Source organism: Populus euphratica, unplaced genomic scaffold (assembly GCF_000495115.2).
Source record: "Populus euphratica unplaced genomic scaffold, PopEup_1.0 scaffold23.1, whole genome shotgun sequence".
NCBI lineage: Eukaryota > Viridiplantae > Streptophyta > Magnoliopsida > Malpighiales > Salicaceae > Populus > Populus euphratica.
The window spans coordinates 833,118-853,413 of NW_011499892.1; the positions used below are offsets into that span (position 1 = coordinate 833,118).

General features: G+C 32.6%; 2 protein-coding genes and 1 long non-coding RNA gene across 5 annotated transcripts; 2 read left to right on the forward strand and 1 right to left on the reverse strand.

The window, feature by feature from the left end:
• Positions 1-1,233: 1,233 nt before the first annotated feature.
• On the forward strand, positions 1,234-3,675 carry LOC105131415 (uncharacterized). Its single transcript, XM_011034379.1, has 3 exons — positions 1,234-2,152; positions 2,257-3,096; positions 3,261-3,675. Exons 2-3 carry the CDS (start codon positions 2,297-2,299, stop codon positions 3,328-3,330), a joined length of 870 nt encoding a protein of 289 aa, XP_011032681.1. The 5' UTR covers positions 1,234-2,152; positions 2,257-2,296; the 3' UTR covers positions 3,331-3,675.
• Positions 3,676-6,876: 3,201 nt separating this feature from the next.
• Positions 6,877-10,539, reverse strand: LOC105131416 (flocculation FLO11-like protein). 3 transcript variants are annotated; one of them, XM_011034381.1, is made up of 4 exons: positions 10,318-10,539; positions 8,192-10,198; positions 7,806-8,109; positions 6,877-6,886 (listed from the first exon to the last, which is right to left on the reverse strand). In XM_011034381.1, the coding sequence occupies exon 2, from the start codon at positions 9,927-9,929 to the stop codon at positions 9,270-9,272; it is 660 nt and encodes a 219-aa protein (XP_011032683.1). In that variant the 5' UTR covers positions 9,930-10,198; positions 10,318-10,539; the 3' UTR covers positions 6,877-6,886; positions 7,806-8,109; positions 8,192-9,269. The 3 variants fall into 3 exon arrangements, with proteins under 3 accessions (XP_011032683.1, XP_011032684.1, XP_011032682.1); XM_011034382.1 differs by lacking the exon at positions 6,877-6,886 and having other exon boundaries at positions 7,800-7,929; positions 8,034-8,109; XM_011034380.1 differs by lacking the exon at positions 6,877-6,886 and having other exon boundaries at positions 7,800-8,109.
• On the forward strand, positions 6,903-7,992 carry LOC105131417 (uncharacterized). The gene is made up of 2 exons (XR_843425.1): positions 6,903-7,826; positions 7,865-7,992. It is a non-coding gene; the product is annotated as an uncharacterized LOC105131417 (long non-coding RNA).
• Positions 10,540-20,296: the final 9,757 nt, after the last annotated feature.

Below are 20,296 nucleotides of genomic sequence, written 5' to 3' on the forward strand. Positions count from 1 at the left end.
ATTATAAATTTCATTAAATTAAAATAAATAATCAACATGACTCAATAGTAACCTTATCCACATGAAATGATAGAATTAAAAAATTGTAAAAAGTAGTTGGAAAACCTGACCTGATTTTTTTTTATATTTGTTAATTAATTTCTTATAGATAATGTTCCACACCAGACATAGGTATCAACTCTGAAGAGCGTGAAAGCTTGAAAATTCCATTTTGGTGGTGTGCTGTATATAGAATTTAGCCACAATACATTGAAAATTTAAATTTTGAGGGATGCTTTTGTTTGGCCTGCGCAACTTCATTATTTTCACTCATTTTTATTTTTATTTTAAACTTTTTTCAAATAAAATAAACACTCGATTGTTTTAAAATTTGTAATAAAAAAACTAAAACCAACAACTTCAATAACAATTTTTAAAAAATCACTCCATCTAGATTTTGAAAAATTACCGCAGCCCATACTTGTTTTTTTTAATAAATAAAAAAACAAAAACACCAATCATACAAAAAAAGCCCTTGATTAATCTCAATGGTAAGAGTTTTTGTTTGGTGATGTGTTCGCTATATGAACAAGAGAAACTTCTTGTTGAAATATCAGAAAAGGGCAACAAGCCATGAATCAACATCCGAACGAAAAATGAAAATGACGAGTGCATAATTCTGAGTACAAAGTCAATATTACTAGAAGAACTTGATTACTAATTCAGTTTTCTTCTTTTTCCCTCGACAATGATGTCGCTAATAATTGCCAATTCAATATTAGAAAATAAGTGAGTACAAGCCATGGATGGCAGTGTACTGTGTACAAGATGAAACATGATGTCATTGGATCCTTCTTCGAGCGAGGGCGTTTATCTCTACATTCAGGATCGTGCGGTACGTGGAGGATGTTTAGGTGGGAGTTGCGGTGGTGTTTTTAAAAAATATAATTTTTTTAAAGTGTAAATTTTATTTTTAAAAACTATAAAAATATGATTTTTGTGTGCTTTTTTATGTGGATGCCATAGAAAAAAGCTAAAATGCAATAAACACCTTCTTACTGTAGATGAAGCAAGAGATTTGAGCCCGTACAAAAATGCCATAAACTCATGAGAGTGAAAGCAAGAATTTTAAAACAAAAGGACAAGAATCATATATATATATATATATATATATATGCCTACGTGTGTGTATATAATTACAAGAGAGAGAGAGAGAGGAGGGGGGAAGATTAAAAGGGATTATAAAATTATGAAATAGTATTTGCAGAATTGCAAAATACTGTAGATGGGGTCCCTAGCTAGTAAGGTGAGGAGGCTACATTGTAAGAAGTCATTGATTCTCTCGAACACGCCTCTCATCATCTCTCTCTCTCAACTATCTTCTTTCTCTTTAAAAGGGGCATCCAATAAGGCTGTGTTGTCTTCCAAGTGAATTAACTTTTTTATACAGCTCTCTGTGCCTTCGCCAGTTTGCAAATTTGTGGCGATCTAGCAGGGGTTGAGAGTGAGCAAAGAGGGAGTGACAAAGCGAAACTGATGCCAAGAATGAAAACCCACTAACGGAATAGTTGAAAGTAGAGAGGACGACGTAGCTTTTCTCACTTTATTTTTGCTTTATAGCGATGATTGCTTGTTTTTCTTTATATGGGATTTGGAAAACGGATTTTAACCATTTTGCCTGAAACAACCTGGTTTTGAGTAAACAGTACAGTAGTACCACTGCCTTTTCTGTAAATGACTGGGGCTGTTCTTCATTTCCGCTGCTGATCATGTGGCTTGCATGCGACTCATTAAGACGGGGAATTGATTCTTGTTCTAGTTGAGATAAAATAAAAAAAGGTAAGACAAAAGACAAGAGTTGGAGGGAAAACATCGGTTTTTCTTTTACTTGTCTTTTTAGCGTGTACCAGTCATGGAGGCTACAGAGATTTAGGAGTTTCAAGTCCCAATAGAGCGTGCGGTGTCAGTTTTTTTTCCTTCTTTTTTCTGGTTTCTGTGTGTGGACTGTGGATGGTTAGATAGCAAGCTTTTGCATTAGTTTTTTGGACAAAAAAAGAGGACTGCACTTTTTATTCTTCTTTGGAGCCTCAGAAGGTGGTTCTTGTGACCATCATCACTTGCAGCAATTTTTGGTGATCTCTTGGATTGTATTTGACTCTCTAATAGTTTTTAGGTGAGAAGTGATCTTATTCTCTATATATCTAGTAACTCAATTATTTTCATGTTGGTAAATTGGAAACTGCTTCCTTGATCTTAATTTCTTTACCTTTTTTGCAGTGAATTTGGGGTGCTGAGCAACATCTAATACGGGGAAGTTATGCTAAGGAATAGATCCAGAGCAGTGACCAGCAAGCAAACTTTAATGACTGAACACAGCACTCAATCACCCTCCAATCAGAATTACACAAAGCTGACAACATCTTTTCTCAGTTCTCCAAGGTTCAAAGCTTTCACCTTCAAGGCTCTCCCGGAAGCTGAACCTATGATGAGTCCAACTTCCATTCTTGACACTACCAAACCACTCTTCCCTTTCAAAACCCCCTTTTCTTATGACATAAACCAACCTAAATCCCCGAAAGTTTTCTCAGAGAACAGACACTCATGGAACAAAACAGACTCAAAGGGCATTGGTGTTGCACTTATTGATGATACACCTAGCTGCATCAAACCCGTCAAAGAGAATGATAACCATTTTTCTAAACCCAGTAACAGAACGGTCTTGTTTGGCACCAAGCTCAGAGTCCAAATCCCACTACTGCCAAACTCTATACTATCTCCAGTTCAGTCACCTAAATCTCCAGGGGACTTTGGAATTAAAACGTCCATGAACTCGCAATTATCAGCATCTGGTTCAGTCAATTCTGGCATCCAAGCAAAGGATTCTCCCCAGGTGTTCACAGGTTGCATGTCAATGAGTGAAATGGAGCTCTCTGAAGACTATACATGTGTCATAACTCACGGACCTAATCCAAAGACCACTCATATCTTTGATAACTGCATCGTGGAGAATTATTGCCCCTTATCGGATACGTCCAAATCTGTGCCCAGGAGTTTCCTTAGCTTCTGTTACACTTGCAAGAAGAATCTTGAACAGAAAAATGACATTTACATCTACAGGTTTGGACCATTTTACTTCTTTTTTAAAAGATGCAACATGTCTCCCCCTTTTCAGTTTGAAAGACCCAAGTCTCCAAAAACAACTGCTTTTACTGTTCTTCTCATTTAATATCTGTGACCTAAAACCACTATGGGCCTAATTGTCTGTTATCCTTGCAATGCAGAGGTGAAAAAGCTTTTTGCAGTCAGGAATGCCGTTACCAAGAAATGTTGTTGGATGAAGTAGAGACTTGAGAAGTTAGAAGACTCAGAAAAAATAATGTTCTTGACATTTTGTCCTGCCCCAGCAGGCCAGCACCCTCAAAACTTTTTTTTCAAAAAAAAGAAAAAAAGACTTAGCAAACCATGTCAGTTTTGCCATTCTTGATTACCCTCAATTGAGAATGATTGATTGTAGGGCCGAGGAGTGGATGCCATTTCTTTTCCTTTTCCTTTTTTTTCTTTTTTTCATTTCCCTCTCAACCCTCTCATCTGCACATAGAGATAAAGAGAAGGTGAGGTAATATTGTAGAGTGAATTTTGTTGTTTATCAAGGTGATTACTAATTAATTTGAAGGCTTCGTTTTCTCTTTTGGCCCTTTATGGTGATTGAAAAACTGTCTGCAACTATTTATGTTCTATTCTTTTACTCTCTAACGTGCATATGATGAGTTCCTGAGGTGACCAGCAATTTCACGGAGGAAGACTCTCAACCTTCGTGTTCCTTATCCTTTCAGCTCGTCCCAATTTTTGTCTGTCATGGCTGAGCAATCATTATTATTACTATTGAAGGTTTAATCTAATCCAAAACTAACTATTTCAAGTTGGAGGACACAAAGTCAGGCCTTTTTCCCAACCAAAACCTGATTAATCAAACAATTGAAATAATAAATGCGTAGTGGTTCAGAACTTGGATACGTTCTTACATGACTGGTAGAGTCTAAAGCTTCAAATCCTTGCCAAGAATGATAATTAGCCATCTTGTCAAGTGATCCAGAAATGAAACTGTGTGCACCTGTAACTGGTGAAGTTCAGGAGAGAATTTTGCAGCTTTTTGTTTTTTTTGGTCACAGATTTTGCAGTTTATTGGTAAAACTTGGAGAAGCGTATCTATTTAAGAGTCCAAACTCCAACAATGAACAACACCTGCTTAGGACGAGTCTATGAGCTAGAAAACGATGTTACACTGGTCACAGTTCTGTATTGATGATTATATACCTGATCAAGGTTAATTATATTCTTCTCGAGATAAAAATAATGGACTGGCAAGCAATAAAGATGATGGTCAGGAATTAAAGTATATGCAATTTCTTAATTATTTTCTTTGTTTACACTCTTACTTCTGGTTATAGAAGTTGGATGTGACTTGCGGGTCGATTATGGGACCTGCTTAACCGACTCTAAATTGGTCATGGTTAAGGGAAATTAACCGACTCTAATTAGTCTAATATTAGTTTATTTATAACTCGAAATAAAACTCGGTCAAAACTCGACGCTCATTCCATTGACTTTTTTTTTTGTGAAAAAAATAATGATGCTTTTACGATAGCTTACCAAAGATGACGTGGCGAACTAGGTCATAAAAGTTAAAATCCTACAAGTTTTAGGCAACTCCTTTTCAATTTTAGCAAGTCAAGTTGAGACAGCGAGCTCCCTCTTTCTGCTTCTGAATTCTGATTCTTTCCGCCACGGAGGAGAGAGGATAAATTAACAACATTCACGCATCTCCAATTAATTAACGATACAATAAAATATACGAGGAAATGAACAGTACTTTCCACGTAAGTTCTATTGTGGCACTGGAAAAAAAAATTATTTGCCCTTTTCTTTTGTTAATGTTTTTAGGTTATGCTACTTTTATGATGTAGATCTTTTGATTTAGCGAGTTAATTTTATTGGATGAAGTTATTTTTAATTAATTATTTTTTTATTCTTTATTATTATTTGGTTAATTAATAATTAAATCAAATCGTGAGTTTCATATATTAATCTAGTTTGTTTGATTTTTTTATTAATTTTTTTTATTTTATGTGTTTATTTAAGAATTATACTTTATGATTGATTTTAATTTTTATGAAATTATCTTAAAATCATATCCCATAAGTAATAAGTAATATTTAACGGATTAACTCATTGATTTTGCTTGTTTTTTATGTCATTTTGTTAATTAATGTTTTTTATATATTTCATTATTTAATATTGGGTTTGACAGAAATGATTGGAAATTAAGTTTTATAATTTGTTTCGATACACTTTTATTGATAATATCCTAATCTCGTGATCAAAGTCATAAATTTGAAAAGTTAATTCAGGTTAAATTAAATATTTTTTTTTCTTTATGAGGTTATTTTTATCTTATAACTAGGTAATGGGTTTGGTGAATTGAATTGAGTTATTTTTTTTTTAATATCATCCCTCAATACTAGATTAATTCAGAATTGAATTTCATAATTTATTTTGATTTTTTTCTATAAGATTATTTCAATTTTATGACTTGAGTTATAAGTTTAATAGGTTAATTTGATAATTTTTTAATTGATTTTTTTTAATTTCATCATTTTAACATTGAGTTGATTGAAAATTAGGCTTTATATTTTGTTTTGATTTGTTTTTTATAAGGTTATTATAATTTTATAACTCAAGTCACCGATTTAACTTATTAATCCAAGCTGATCAAAGTCAATCCAAAATATTGTTGTCTTTATATTAAATAAAAAATATCATCTTAAAATATTTTAAGTCTATATATTTTTAGAGGTTATCTGGTTTGTTTTTGGAATCATAAAATCAACCAGATCATATTCTTTATGGTTTCTAACTTAAAAAACATCTATAATATTTTAACATTTTATTTATATTAAAAGAAAACTTGACCTGGCCCATAATATAATGCGAAATAATTATCTAATTTTCTGTATAAAATATGTAGCAAACATGACCATGGATGTGAAAGAAATTCGTTGAAATAGTAAAGGATATTATGGGACCATAATATACTTTAATTTAGAGCAAGCCCAGTAAAAACAAAGAGCAAAAGCTCCTAACAGCTAATTGTGGCAAGCCTTTAAATTGTCCGGTTGCGGACCGAACCTGTGCGACTTGCTTGCCCTGTTGTGAAATGGGTCCGGGCTCCGAATGCCTCCGAACTAAAGGTTTCAGCCCTCTAGCAACAGGGGGATTTTTAAAAAAAATTCACACCCCTCCAGATAAAAGAAATCGATTAGATCTCTCTTAGTGCAGTCCAAGAAACATGGAGGAAAGCTGAACAGCCACCTCTAGAAAAAATCATACACAAAAAAAAAAAAAGAAAAAAAAAGAAGAAGATAAAATTCATGACCCATAAAACATAATAATAATATTTCTACCTAATTTTTTTCTTTTTTAGTTGTATTTATTCTTGAAAAAATAAACATAGAAATTAACTAACATAATGTCACTGTTACTTGTCAAATACATAAAATTTCTCCTGATATTCAATGGGCTGTGAGCAGGCTTCCCACAATCAATGGCAGCTGTACTTTACAGTAGCTCACATCAACCTTGATAATTATTTTGGCCTTGATAGGAGAGGAGAGTAGCACCCAACATATTCGCTGCAGTATCACAACATTTAAGATTTCAACATGAACATAACCATTGATGTTACTGACATACCTCATCTCATGAAAAAAATGGTAAAAAGAAAGATTTCAAAGAAGTAAAAAAGGAAAAGCCTGTGACTAGAGAAAACTATAGGCGGGAAACTTCCCAAGCTGATGTTGCAAGTGTGATGCATGGCTATGAATGGCATGCGCATTATCATGAAAACCTCCTCTTTTTTTCCACACTGCAAATTAAGCTTTATATTTTGCGTTCACATTCTTAAGAAAATCTAGCCTGTAGGTCTACATCAGCACATTCTCATGCACGACAAACTCTCATGAAAGCCTCTCTGAATTTCTGTTGACCACGTAAATCCCATCTGACACAATGTAAATGAACTAGTTTACCATTTCCGTCCAGACACTAATTCACGTTTTACTATAGTGGATGAACTAGTTCAGCAGTTCTCTCAACAATCATCCTGTGCACCCAACAAACGAACCAGAAATTTAGAAACCTAGTCGTAATATCATGCGTGGGTCCATAAACAATATCTTAAAAGCATGTCCCCGAGGTGATTATCTTCTTCTTCAAATCAAAGTGTTTAGCAGGAAGTAGCATAGGGTTTGATCATGGTTTTGAACAAAACTAGTTTATTCTCACACACACCTTGAATTATTTGGGGTTCAGATATGGACCAAGAGTCACTATTAAAATACACATAACAATGACCGACTATCAAAACCAACTGATGTTCCTACAGCGAAACCTGAGGTATCGGAATATCCTCTCTATGGATGAACTCAATGAGAAATATTATTTTACATGGGCAGATAAATACACCAGCTATAGAAAATGTCCCAAAAAACCAGAAAGGAGATTATAGATGCACATTGCAAAAAAGAAGATGCCAAGCTCCTGGTTAGTTCGGACTGTAGAATCAATATACAAATCCAATCAGACCATGCTGACCGCACTTGATTCTAGTTCAGGTAGGGGAAATCTAATGCAACAGCATCCAACTAATCACATTGTACCACCCAATATCTATAAGGTAATACTGATAACGACAAACAGCTTCATCCATCCAAAAGTAAAAAACAAAGATGCAATAAACATAAAAAAAAAAAAGTGAAAAGACAGAACACTTAAAACATCCATGACCAGACATTGAATGTTGTTGTAAAATTACATCGGTTCACCAGACATAGAATGTTGTTGTAAAATTACATCGGTTCCCCAATACACATAACTCGACTACTCAAGAGACTCCTGGTACAAAAGACAAACAGTAAGACAGATATTGCACTATAATCTCAGTGACGAGAGTGACAAGAAATAGAAACCACATATGGATGAATCGTGATAAGACGTACTTTTAGGACTACATCTATCAAGAGCATATCCTATTATAACAGCAGCTTCCTGAAATGTTCCTGGACAAGCAGCTCCCTGGAACACATGTTGAGTAAACATCAGTAACAATCAATTAATATTTAATAAACAATCAAGGTGAAGACTGGTAAACTATTACCTTGCAAATGGCTTGGCACGGTCAACAATCTCCGAGGAATATACACTTCATGAAAGGCAAAGAGGGGGCCCTATTAACTGTTCAAAATAACAAGAAACTGAAAGGCTTCCAACATGACAGAGCCACATGGATAGGATTGACTTTGACAGACTAAAGGAGCAGAAAACACTAACAAATACTTTCACTTCCCCTTCCCACTTTTCCCTCTTAAAAAACAGAAAAGATGGCTAAGGAGGAACACCACCCGTGCAGGGTGTGCAAGAAGTTAGAGCTACCTAAAGAAGAAAGGTTGTGCATGGAGTTAGTGCTGCCTAAAGGAGGAGGATAAAAAATGGGAATATATATAAGAGCTGGCATTGATTATTGGAAGTGATGAGGCAAGTAAGCTATTACAAGAGAACGGATAATCTAGGGTGCCAATTGAGGCAGCACTAAACTAGGAAACTAATAGGCTAATTAATGTTAGCAATCAGAAAGTGAAGCTAGAAGAGGGCGCCGGAATTGAAACCAAGAAAAGAACGTGAGGATACGCCAATAAGACAGAAACCCATGGAATTGTAAGACTAATCAAGTTATAATGCAGTATATACATAGCATCAGATGTTATAAGCCTAAATTCTTCTCAAGAACTTAAGTAGAGCGAATAAACAATCTCACAAGGAGATTAGGCAAAGAGCTTCGCAAGGGTATGATAGATCATAGAATAGAAACTTGCAAGTAGTCACATGCTCCTGACAAAATGACCTTCACTACAACTTCATTATAACTTCCCCTCTGTTTCCTGAATGTATTGGAGTCAGCTTCCATCCGTTTCACATAGTCTTGCCCCATCTTAGCTATAAAGCCATGTACCTGGCCTGCCTGCCTTGCTACCAAAATACTACTCCAGGTCACATATAAGTTTCTCAGTGTAACATCTGAAGATTATTGACCTAACAAGCCATGACTGCTTGTTGTACCACCACCACTACCAGAAGCTAAAGAAACTCAACCCAACTGAAACTCCTGGCTAATTTATTCATCTATATACATCTACCACTGAATTCACTATTTACAGGAGCAAAACGCCCCTTAAACTTCACTCGCCTGCCACATCAAGGTTGAGAATGCGACGCAAAGTCTTCGTCGCGGAGTCAGCACTAAGAAGCAAATCTCTTATAGAAGGGCTATGCTCCCTTGAGGGGGAAGCCGGTGCAGACTTGGCAGTTGGTTGCACATCAAAATCAGCATCATCAGACACAGGTAAATCAAGTGACACGGTTCGCTTTGGTGGCCTCATTGAAAACTTAGGAATCGGCAAAGAACTTGGTGGTGGAGAGTTCGAATAAGCAGGACCAGCCCAAAGCTCCGAGAAGGGTAAATTCCCATTCACAAAACCTATCGCCTCATTAAAAGATGTTTCCTTTCTAGAAATCTTAAAATTAAAAGTTATAGAAGAGCTTTTTGAAGCAGTCTTCAAGCGACCATTGTCAACAGAATGAGAATTGGAATGAGACTTGACAGCTGGTGATGGTGTTTTTGGAGAGTGAGAAGCAGGAGCAAGGGTGGTGCTTTTGGTTACAGGAGTAGTGTAAGTCTGAAACGGGGTTGGAAGTAATCCTGCCCCGGATTGAAAAGTCCTGCAATTGATATCCCTAAAGTGCTTAGAAGGAGAAGCCCCGAATTTAGCAGGCCCGTGTGGTTTAATTCCGCTGTAATACTGATTCCTGTGTTCAGCCACAACAACAAGAGTCTCCATACCGTGCAAAAATTACCGATTCAACTACTGTACCCTCTCAGCCAAAACCCAATTCTAACAAAATAAAACTAAAATGAAAACTTTTAGGGTTAAAACTGAAGCAAAACCAGAGTGAAAGTTCTAGATCTCCTCCATGATAAATCCAAATCAAGCATCAACAGATCCAAAGCCAGTTTACAATAAAAACAAGACTCTAGAGATTCAAAACCTGATCAGATCAGATCCTCTCCCAGTTAGAAGCAAGGATCTCCAAAAAGCCCTTCACCAAACTGTAAAAGCACAGTATAAATCGCATCAGAAAAAAAAACAATCGAAACTCGAAAAAGACAACAACTCCACCATAATATCCATTTCTCACAATAAAGTGAGAGAAGACAGAGTAAATTACCTCAGCAGTCAAAGAGACTGATTATCAGCGTGGTAACTTAGTTTTCTGTATAGTTAAATACCATGAGAGTTTGTGTGAGTGTAAGAGAGAGATCACGAAGGGTCAATCAAGGAGGAAGGACGGAGGCAGAATCGATGGGGATCCGAAATGACTCTCTACAGTTATTTACACACCTGCTCACTCTCTTCCTCTATGAGAGAGAAGAGCGAGTAGGCACAACTGTAAGTAAAAAGGCCTGGTTTTTCTCATTATTTTCGAGAATGACATTTTGGATTATTTAGTCATCAACTGACCGTTTGACTTTGCTGTAGCTGCTGTGTTTTTGTTTAAACACAGATAATATGGTGTTTGATTAAAAAATAAAGCTCTGATTTGGTTGATGGAATCCATTAAAAATGAGGTTCAATCTCAAATTTTGACAAAGTAATTTTTTCATACTTCTCATTTAGTGTGCAAGCAATTCCTCACCATTAATAATATAAAAAGCTCCTGTCCTCTAGCCAACAGCCAACAACTCTTTCCCTTTTCAACCCATCTAAAAATAATAGAGGCATGGAAGAAAAATAATATCAAATCCGGAGTTTTTTTATATAAAATATTATTTATTTTATGATATAATAACAATAATTAAATTAATAATATTTTAATAAAAAATTATCAATATTAATATATTTTTTAAATTATTTTATAACTTTAGTTTAAAAAGTATTTTTTATTAAATACATTAAATTACTTTTTTATTTAACTTTAATTTCAACCATAATTTTAACAAAACATATATTTTTCCAAATCAATCTTAATTAAAAATATTTTTTATTAAATAATTTTTTTAAACTATAACTACTCCACAAACTTAGTAATAGATGATTAATAGTGTGATTAGTATTATGATAATAATTATTTTTTGAAGTAATTTTTATTTAAAAATATATAAAGATGATATTTTTTATTTTTTAATATTAATAAATTAAAATGATTTAAAAATAGTAAAAAATAAGTTTAAATAAAAAACTTAATTTTTTTAAAAATATTTTTACTGTAAAAACAAATAAGATCTATAAAAACAAGAAAAAGATGGGACGCGTTGCTTCATTAAAATGCCGAGAATTTGCAAATCCCTTTTGTTATTCAAAGTAAAGTAAATAAACCCACTCCTGAATACAGGATATTTTTATCATTTTAGCCTGGATAATATCAATCGATGTTGAGTAATTCCAGTAATATATTTGCGCTTCGTGCAGAGGTGGAGACGTGCTTGTAAATGAAAAGAGCGCATTTGTTGGGACCCGCAGAAGCATGAGGAACAATGATAGGGGTAAAAAGGCTAGGGGGTGCCTCGTCGGAAGTGAGTTACGTATTGTTTTTGCATTTTTTTTTAATATTTTTTTATTTTTTTAAATTATTTTAATTTTTTAATATCAAGAATAATTTTTAAAAAATAAAAAAAATATTATTTTAATACATTTTTAAATAAAAAACACATTAAAAATAACCGCTATCACACTTTCAAATACCTCCTAATGCATAGTTTATAATTGTGTTTCAATTTATGTTTTATTAAAAGAATAATTTTTTTATATATTTTATTATTTTAATATACTGATGTTAAAAATAATTTTTGATTGGTAAATTGTTATGGGTTAGATGATTAATTCTTGAATGAAGAACTTATGCTATGTTCTAGTTTGAATGATTAGTTTTTAGTTTTTGTGTTTTAAAAGTATTTTTAAAAAATTTAAATATTTTTTTGCTTCAAATTAATTTTTTTGTGTTTTTAGATATTTTTGATTTGTTGATGTCAAAAATATTTTTAAAAAATTTTATTTTGATATATTTTCTAATGAAAAACACTTTAAAAAGCAATCGCTACCACACTTTCAAAACTGATACCCTGTTTTGAGCTAGATGACCAATTCACTAGTTTGAGGATTAATACCTTATTTCGAGTTGTGAAACTAGACATTGATTTGAATTGTAAAACTAGACACTCGAAATAGGTTTAATACCCTATTTCTAGATAGTAAGAATGTCACCTAAATAAGAGTTTATAGTCCAGGTTTGGGTTAAAGAAAAATCCCTTGGAAGATCATAGGATTGTTATAATTAGTAAGAAAAGGAATTAAGTTAATTATTAACCTAATAGATAATTTAGTTATTCCATGAATTGATTAAATTAGATTGAAAAATCTTATGCGGTATTAATTAATTAATTAATCATGATATAAAACAAATTTTAGGATCCTTGCAATAATTCATTGGGATTAGTAGATCATGGGGCTTTTGTATTTTGTGTTTTATAAGAATATAAATGACATATTTTGTGTAGTTTTTTGGGATAATAACATATATGTTAAATATTTTCTTGTAATTGTTATTTTAGGATTTTATGTTAGACTTAAATGTTTGTTAAATCTATTTATGTAATGTAGGTTTTACTATGATGATGCTTACATTAAATTTTGAATATAGTAATTAAGTAATTTTTCAAATATTATGGGAGTGATTCAATTGAACTATATTGACATGTGATGAATGTGTTGAGTTGTGATCTAATAAGTATTAGATGACTAGATAATGAGTATAATATAAATTGATTAAATATTAAAAAATAATAGGTGTTTATTCAATAAATTGAGATCTTTTGGTATAGAAAAGACATTGCCAAAATTTTAATAGATTTTTGAATTTCAAACCATGATAAAAAAAAAAATTGTTTTTGGATTTATTACATGGAAAAATAGTGCTAGAATATTAGAGATGTTACAATCAATATACATTGAGTTCAAATTAAATTGTCATCTCTAATATTAAGGGATGAGCTTATTTATCCTTATGAATATTTATTATCTAAAAACTATTTATTATTAAATAAGAAACAAATTAATTAATATATAAATTTGAAGTGTATTTGTATAAAGTTACTGAACTATGTATATATATATATTAAGTGTGTGTGTGTTTCATGCCAATATTAAGACATGTATATGTCATATTGCATTAAAAAAATATAAAATGTTTTATAAATATATATATTTTAGGCGGGGTTAGATGAGTTTCAAGCATGTTTTCATAATATTTATACCCTACTAATTACTAATTAGGTAAGGTAACCATCCAAAAAACACCAACCTGTTCGAGATGAGTTAGGTTGGCTTAAAGCGACATCCATTGAGTTTAGATTAAATTGCAACCTCTAATATTAAGGGATGAAATAAAAAAAAAAATTAAATTAGAAAAAGGATAAAAATAAAATAAATAGCTATTAAAAAATAAGGATCATATTTAAAATTAAAACTAAATAAAATTAAGTGATGGTGTTTGAAATTGAAAAAAAAAACTAACCTACAAAAGATAAAAAAAATTTGAGAAAAATTAGAAAAATAAGGATAAGATTTAAAACAAAAACTAAATGAAAATAAATGATATGGTTGAAATTGGTAACAAAAGCTAACCTAGAAAAGACAAAAAAAAAAACCAGAATAGATGGAAATCAAAAGGATGAGTACCATGTCATGTAAAAAAAAAAAACAAATGAAATGAAGCTTGTGTACTTTTTATAAGAGAGGAAAAATAAAAAAAAAATATATTAGAGCCACGTCGTCTTTCTTTTACTATCACACGTGTCACCATTGGAAAGCTTTTGGTACACCGCTTCAGACACTGCTATAAAAGATAGTGTTTGATGGTTGAAAGATCCTGTATGTGCTGCTTAAAGAACACAGGTTTGTTCCATTTGTAACCCGCTTCAACAATATTAAGTAATTACCTCTAATTCTAATTAACAATTCCAAAAAATCCTAAAGAAAAAAGATGAAAACACCAATGGACACGAGTAATGGTAATTAAATAATTGCTTTATTAAAAAATATTGAATAACAAATAATGCCCCTTGCCCTATATGTTATAATTTTTGTTTTTAAATAGATAGATCACCCTGAACAAATTAGAAATGTCAAATGAACCCATGAAAACATATCTCAACTCTTCAGAACTCAACCATTTTCTTATAATTATAAAAAAACAAAATCATCATTGTATTATATAAATTCACAATACATCTAGTCTTACTCAATAAGAAAAGGCTGATTTGACTTGATTTGTTTTTTTAATAGAAAAAACTACAAATTACCTTTCATGAGAAATTACATTTGTCCAATATGTTCAAAATGACATGAATTGCCCGCATCCTTTGTATTAAAAAAGAATTATGTATTCATAATATGGGAGGCAGAAATAACAATATTGTAATTTTTATTTGGTTTATAGTCATCACAGTCTTTTTTGTAAAGAAACACCATGTATGATATTTTTTTTAACACCTACAAATCTATAATATATATAAACTACACCCATTCCTTCATTTTGGTTAAAAGTTTGAAATAATAAAAAATGGAAAATGCAATAAAAGGGCATTACATCTATGCTAAAAGTCTTGTCTAACATGAAAGTGAAGCTATTCTTTTTCTTTTTCCTTTTTTAATTCTAATTTTTTTCTTTTTCTCTTGTTTTTCTATCATTCGCCCTCTCCTTTTCACTATAATTTCATTTTTATTTTTATTTTTTTAACAATTAATTGGGTTTTTTTAAGTCAAATAAGTTGATTGAACCATTTCAATATAATTTTTATAAGATTTAATTTTAAACTCATATTAGGTATTAGATAGGGAGTTACGACAAGAATTTTTTATATTAATTTTTAAAATTTTTTTCTTTCAATTTTGTTCATAAAATTTATACTAGTGGATCAAGATGTTTTGGAATTTGTCGAGTCTATTTAATCACATAAAAAAAATTATATTTGAAGATTTTTTATATTAATCTTGTTATTTTCTTAGGTTTTTTTTTTTACATGGATGCATTTAAACTTGTCAAGTTAAATGGCTTACATAAATTAATTTTTACAAAGTTTAAACTCAAACCATAAAAGGAATCAAATCATAAGATTTTAACATTTACCAAGCAAGTCGAGTTTAATAAAAATATTACTCATTTACCAAGCAAGAAGAGATGACAGGGTGGATGAACCTTCTCTGCACGAAGCAGACACAGAGATTGACTACGTCTTCCGGTTGGGTTTGAGCATTGGGCTTCGATGCATGGCATACCCATCCACATGGATCCAATATTTGGGCTCAGCCCAGTTGGGAATTGCAATATGCATATTATTAAAAACTAACTTATTCACTTTCCATATTATTAATGCACTATTTGATTGATATAAATATTGCCCATCGACTTTATATTTCGTTTTTGGATCCATGTCCATCAATACAAATTATAAGATATCCAATCATTTATTTTAATTTGATATTTTTTTAATATAATTTGACGGAAACAGTGGAATGAGATATATGGTATATTTTATGTAATAAAAAAAAATCAATAGGATTTTTCGAATTGTCCTACAAGACAACGATAAATAGGCACTTACAACACATAACAATTAACAGCAAACTATTTCTTACACCAGTTGTCTAATTGACATTATATATAAGAGAAATTAAAACCGATTTCGATGTAATGCAGCAACTTGAAAGAGTCAAATTGATGTTTAATAAATCTGGAAAAGCCAGAATAATTATCTTGTTGCGGGATAATGATTGTAGACTTTGGCATTCAATAATTCAGCGGTGCTTGATTGGCTGTACAGCAGAGGTCGGAGGAAGTTTCGGTAACTTGGAGTACTGTAGAGCTACGGCTGGCTTATACGGGCAGAGTATCCATCCAAAGATACAATTCCTATGCACACAGCGATCTGCGGCTGAAGATGCTCTGAATTGGCAGTGTGTCATATGATCTTCCTGTCTCTTTCTTTTAAACAACACAGACACGTTTGAGAACTGTGATCGTGCGAACTAACTTTCTTTATGATTAAACAAGAGGTACTGTCCTCTCTACTCTACAATGGTTCTAGATTTTTGATTAATTCTCTTAATCTCTGATCAAATCAACAACACTAGCTACTTAATCACCATATTAATATAATAGTGATGCCATTATCAGTTCTGGGTGTACCTATTTTTTTTGGCCACCACATGCATTATGCTGCCACCCAACTTAAGTTGTCAGTAATCTCTTATTTTATTTTTTAAATTTCAGTAAAAGTTGTTTTTTAAAGTTTTGTTTATTTAAAAATATATTAATTTTGTTTATTTTTTAAATTTATTTTTAATATCAACATATTAAAAAAAAATTTAAAAATTAAATTAATTTTTTTTTCAAATACCTAATACAATCACGGTACCAAACACTGCCTTAAGGCTTTAAATATTGCTGCAATCAAATTATTTTTTTTTCTAATTAATTTACATAAACATAAATGTTTCACTTACTTTTCCCTAACAAATAAAAAACATGAAGAAACGAAGTGATTTGAAGCCATCTTTATACTTTCTGTATTAATTAAATAATAGTGACTACATGATTATAAAAATCAAATAACATGTCAGAGGATCGGATGATTAAAAAATTGAACTTAAGTATCAGCTTGCACGATGCAAATTGATGAAATTTTGAGTGATCTCAAGATGATCAATGAAAAGCTATTAATATTGCAGTTCTGGTCAGGACCAGTAACGCAACGAAGAGGGTGGAAAATTAATGGAGAAAATGTTTTTTTATTCATCTGAGCAAATCATGTAAGAATATATCATACGTCCATCCTTTCCGTTTTGGCTGGGAGTTTTGTAATAAACTTGAGTATCCTCCATGCAAAAGATAGCAGGAAATGTCTATTCATATAGGGGACCACCGATTTTGAAGGTGGTTTTGGGTAAATGAAGAAAATTTTGGAAAAGGAAAGCACGAATAGAGCCCTGTGTACAGGCTGTTATTCGACGACAAAAAATTATCCGATTTCTTATAGCTACTGATCAGAGAGACGATGTTGATTTTTCACAGAGGACTTCTGTTTTCTGGCGCCCGGTCCATCTCGTGGATATAAAGCAACCATTCTTTCAAGGGAGCAAGTTCTGATTATAAACTGTTTTGTGGTTACCAGCTCTCACTTTGCTGCTCCAAGAAAGTGAGTTTTCCTGCTGGAATCTTCGCTCGGCACGTCTCACAGATGATATATACAACCACTCGTGTTAGCAGGTCGAAAAAACGAATTATTTGTAACAAAAATATCGCATATGCATGGCGTAATCTGCCCAAAATGTTTAGATATATGCCAGGAACATATAGATGAACAAGTTTCCAGAAATATAGGAGGCAAATGTCCTGAAAGTAGAAAAAAGTTAAACAGCTAAAACCAACGAGGGGCTACTATGAGTTTTCTAGAAAAAAAATGAAGAATGGCGGCAGCAAGCAAGTCCGCTCGTGCACATGCAACCGTTTTGCACAAGCTAATTAATGTTTTACTTATCTGGTAGGAATCTAGTCCCATTAAATTGTCTGATTTTACACCAGAAACAGATCATGAAATTAAAAATCTGAAGAAGACAGTGCAAGAAGTAAAGAGTTTGAAAGGGAAGTTTTCTTTTATCAACGTCAAAGATCGATGCTGCTAAAAGAGAGTCATTCCTGGATGCACTTTCAAATGAATTCGAGACAGCAAAAACATTACTGTAAAATGTTTCGAGTGTGGTGGTTGCATCTGTTGGTGGGAGAAACCATTTGTGGTGGCTTTGAAACACTCGGAGGGGATAAAACACACTCTTTTATTTCAAGAACAAAGCTTACAATAACATAAACAAAAGCTTACAACAACCCCACTCTCTTTCTCTCTTTCTTTCTAGTGTTTCTCTCAATCTCTCCACACATAATTGCATAAGCTTAGCTATCTATTTATACACGAAATCAAAACAATAAAATTCAACCTTCAAGTGTGAAGGCGGTTTTTGGCCGACGGTGTGAAAACGGCCGGCGGCCGGTGGCTGGTGACTGACGACTGGTCGGTTGGTGGTTGGGCGATGACAGCTGATGGCTGCCTTCCTTTACCTTCTGGATTGAGTTTACTTCAACAGCATCAAGGATTGAGAGGGAATACTACGTTTACACTCATCGATCTGTGATATGATTGATGCACAAGTTTACTCGAACGGGGGGCTAAGGAGGCATGAGACGTACACAAGAAAAGTGTAAGTTGGACAGGTCGCCCGTGTATATAATGCTCTGAAACCACGCATGTGCAGCTTGGTGTACCTGTCGTTGTAGAGTCAGCTGGACCATCCTTGTAGCTTACCTGACTGTGGAATTAATTTTAACCCAGCTATAGATGTTTCTCTCTCAAGATCCTGACTTGGTGGAAAAGTTTATCCTCATAAGGGAATCTAGCAAGAAAGTAATGGCCAATCCCCTCTTTTTGGTGAAGCTGCAAGATTTGTTGCCCAAAATGAAGAGAATCCCAAACTTCTAATTCAAGAATTGGATGAAGCAGGTGAAAATAAGTCTGATTTCTCAAAAAAGTGGACTAATTAAATGCTGAGCTATCTATCTTCTTATAATTTATTAAATGTCAAGTTTGGCGTGTTCTATAATATATATAGATTTGTTTCATGATCGGTTACATTTCAAATCTTACCATGCATTGGTTTTTAATTCGATAGCTTATATTTGACTAAATAATCTTAAAATGATTAGCCTAGTAGTTCAAGAAAGTTTCCTCAAGTACTTTTCATGTTCAAACTTTGAGGTAAATTGATTTAAATGCAATAAGTCGATGTAAGAGAACGCTATTTTAATATCCCAAGAAAAACTTGATTTCGGTTCGCTTACAATCTAGTTCAAGAATACTTCTATCATAATAAATATATCTCAAAAAAAAAAAAAACTAAAACCAGTCTTAACGGCTTTAATTTATATCCGGTTTTAAAATTAATAATTAATTTTATTGTTAGTTTTTTTAGCACAATTTAATACTTGTTTAGTATAGTTGTGCCTTTAAAACATGGTTTTTTTAGACTTTGTTTGTTTATTGAAAAATAAATTTATTTTGAAAAGTGAATTATAAGAAAATAAATATTTTTTAAATAAACTAGAAATTAGCAATCAGGCTGTGGTGGTAGGGTCACATGCTTGCTAATGAGCTGGCACTGAACAACAATCCAATTATGAAATGTAACTTACTGGTGCATGGTGGGCACTGCTTCATAAGTCGAGGACGAGGAAGCAAAGCCAGGGGTTTGCTCGGAGGCGTTGCTCGGTACCTCTACATCGGCAAACACGTGGGTCAGAGTGCGGGGACTCACCGTTAGCAAGCCTTCACAGAGCATTGTGACCATACAAAGATCGACGATGAACAGTAAATTCCAAAATAATTTAATAAAATAGCAAATATATAAACATAAATAATAATGATAACATGTAATTATAACGTGCAAAATAGAGAGTGTTTTCCCGAGTTTAAAAGAGAAAAACACTCCCCCCTCTTAGAGCCTTGTGTTTTTTTAAATTAAAAAAATATTTTTCATTAATTTATTTTTCAATTCAGGCAATTGCGAATGTAGTATATGCATGTATCCATAGGCCACCATGTAATACACAAGTATATGCGTGTATCAATAGGTTATGCATGCAATACATTCATGACTATGCTAGATTGAAATTTTCCCAGATGTGATAGCTTGGAAAATACCTTTTGGTACTAAACGTGGGGATCGCAAAATAGACCTGTCAGCTAAAGGAAGGTAATTAGTAGGATTGACATAATGCATAGGCTAATATATGACTATTTTTTTTTTAATTAGTGGATGTTTGGATTAGTTTATAGATATTATAATTAATTATTTGAGATTTTAAATTTAATAATAAGATAAGTTTTTAATAATTTTAAGATTTGTAACACTTCAATTAATAATTTTTAAAAAATAAATTTAAAAACTAGTAGCTAAATTATATTTCCTTGTAATCATCACAAGCTAGTGCGTGAAACGATTGGAGATATATTGGAGATATCTACATGGCTTCACACATATATCTCTGGCAATGTACAAGGGGCTCTTTAAACTCAAGGTCAAGGCTGAGAGGAACACTCTTT